General features: G+C 60.9%; 1 protein-coding gene across 1 annotated transcript; it reads right to left on the bottom strand.

The window, feature by feature from the left end:
- Positions 1-882: 882 nt before the first annotated feature.
- PAM16 (presequence translocase-associated motor 16 homolog (S. cerevisiae)) lies at positions 883-1,575 on the bottom strand (the record flags this gene model as incomplete). The annotated part of the gene is made up of 3 exons (XM_010007829.1): positions 883-969; positions 1,074-1,139; positions 1,448-1,575. Coding segments are annotated over 3 exons (281 nt in total), but the record flags the coding sequence as incomplete, so codon positions are not given.
- Between the last annotated feature and the right edge of the window lie 2 nt (positions 1,576-1,577).

Here is a 1,577-nt window from a genome sequence, read left to right as displayed (position 1 = left end):
TGGAGGGGGAGGGGAGGGTCTCCCTGCCCCTGCCCAGGCAGGGAGCCGGTCTCCCTGCCCTCACCTGGGGGGCCGGGGTGGTGCTGCCACAGCCCCGTGTGGCCATGGGCCATCGACCAGGCCGCCCCGGCCGGTGTTCGCTGTACGTCCCCTCGCTCCTTCGTCGGTTTGTTGTTGCACATTCCAGGACATCAGTATTTTAACGGTCTCGAAAGTGCCTTTTCTATCGTAGTTTCTGGGTTGTTTTTATTTTCCTCCCGTTGGGCTCCATCGCTGTTAGCGTAGCGTTAAGGACTGCAGAAGTAAGAGATAAGCTAACGACTATAACACTATATTTCCTCCAGGGGAGAGGAAGTTTATTAAGAAAACAAAACAATAAAAGTGAAGTTGAAGTAAGTTCCTGTTTCAGTCTGAGGTGGGGGCGAAGCTGGGGGACAGAGGGACACGACCTCAGGGGCATGGCTGGCTCCCCATACTTCCCACTCAGTGGGACCTGTGGGAGGGGACAGCTCAGCGTGTCCCCTAGGCAGAAGCACAGAGCTCTGGGTGCTTCCCGTGGTGCAGAGCCAGAGGTATCCGTGTACTCAGCCCAACAGCATCCCAACCTGCCATGAAAATGGCTCCCAGGTGCCATTTGAGTCTGGGCAGCTTTCAGTGCCCTGGGGACACTCCTCCTTCCCCAGCTGCCTCCCTCCTCCTCCTCCTCAGGGTAAATCCCAGCCCTTTGCTGCGGTCAGTCCCCACCCAGGCCATGGGAAAGGCGGGTCCCTGCTCCCTTCCCGGGGCACGGAGCAGCCAGGCCAGGTGCTGGAAGAGGACATGGCATTTATTGGCTACCTATAAGTTAAGGGTGAGGGAGAAGGGAGGTGGGGGCAGCAGGAGTCACGTCTCAGCTTTCTGGCTCTTCTCCTTCTGGTCCTTGGCCTGGATGCGGAGCTCCTCGTCCAGCCGCTCCTTGGCTCTCACCACCTGTGGGACACAGGGAGGAGGTGACAGGGGGGGACCCTGCCTCTTCCACGGTGACACTGCAAACAGGGGAAGGTGGCGAGGGCAGGGCTGGGCCCTTGGCTCACCTTGGACTGCAGGTAGAAGGAGCCTCCCACCGACTTGTCGTTCACCTTGAACAAGTGGTCGTAGTTCTGCCCAAGATAAATCCCCCCTCAGATTCTTCTCCTCCACCCTCCCCAGCCCTGAGCCTCCTGCTGTCCCCAAGTGCCACCGCCAGGATGTGGCTGCCCTGCCCGACCTCTCAGCAGGTTCCCACACTCCTGGACATGTGCCACCTCCTTCCCCAAGGAGCAAAGGCAGGGGCTGAGCCTGGCAGGCTGCTGGGAAACCTCCAACTGGGATTAACCAGGCCCAGGGCAGCACCCCTGCTCCCTCTAGGGATGACGCCCCCCCATGCCACCCTGCACGGGGGTCTCCTGGGCCCTGAGGGAGCCCCTACCTTCTGGATCTCCTCCGGGTTGAGGTTGGAGACGTTGAGGATCTGCTGGGCTTCCTGCAGGCTGATGCCAATGATCCTGGAGGCTGCAGCCGACTGGGGCCTCTCCGCGCGGCCCCGTGCATCCGCCGCT

The sequence above is a fragment of the Chaetura pelagica genome, unplaced genomic scaffold (assembly GCF_000747805.2).
Source record: "Chaetura pelagica isolate M959 unplaced genomic scaffold, ChaPel_1.0 scaffold3052, whole genome shotgun sequence".
NCBI classification, from domain to species: domain Eukaryota; kingdom Metazoa; phylum Chordata; class Aves; order Apodiformes; family Apodidae; genus Chaetura; species Chaetura pelagica.
This window is presented reverse-complemented; position numbering and strand designations above follow the sequence as displayed.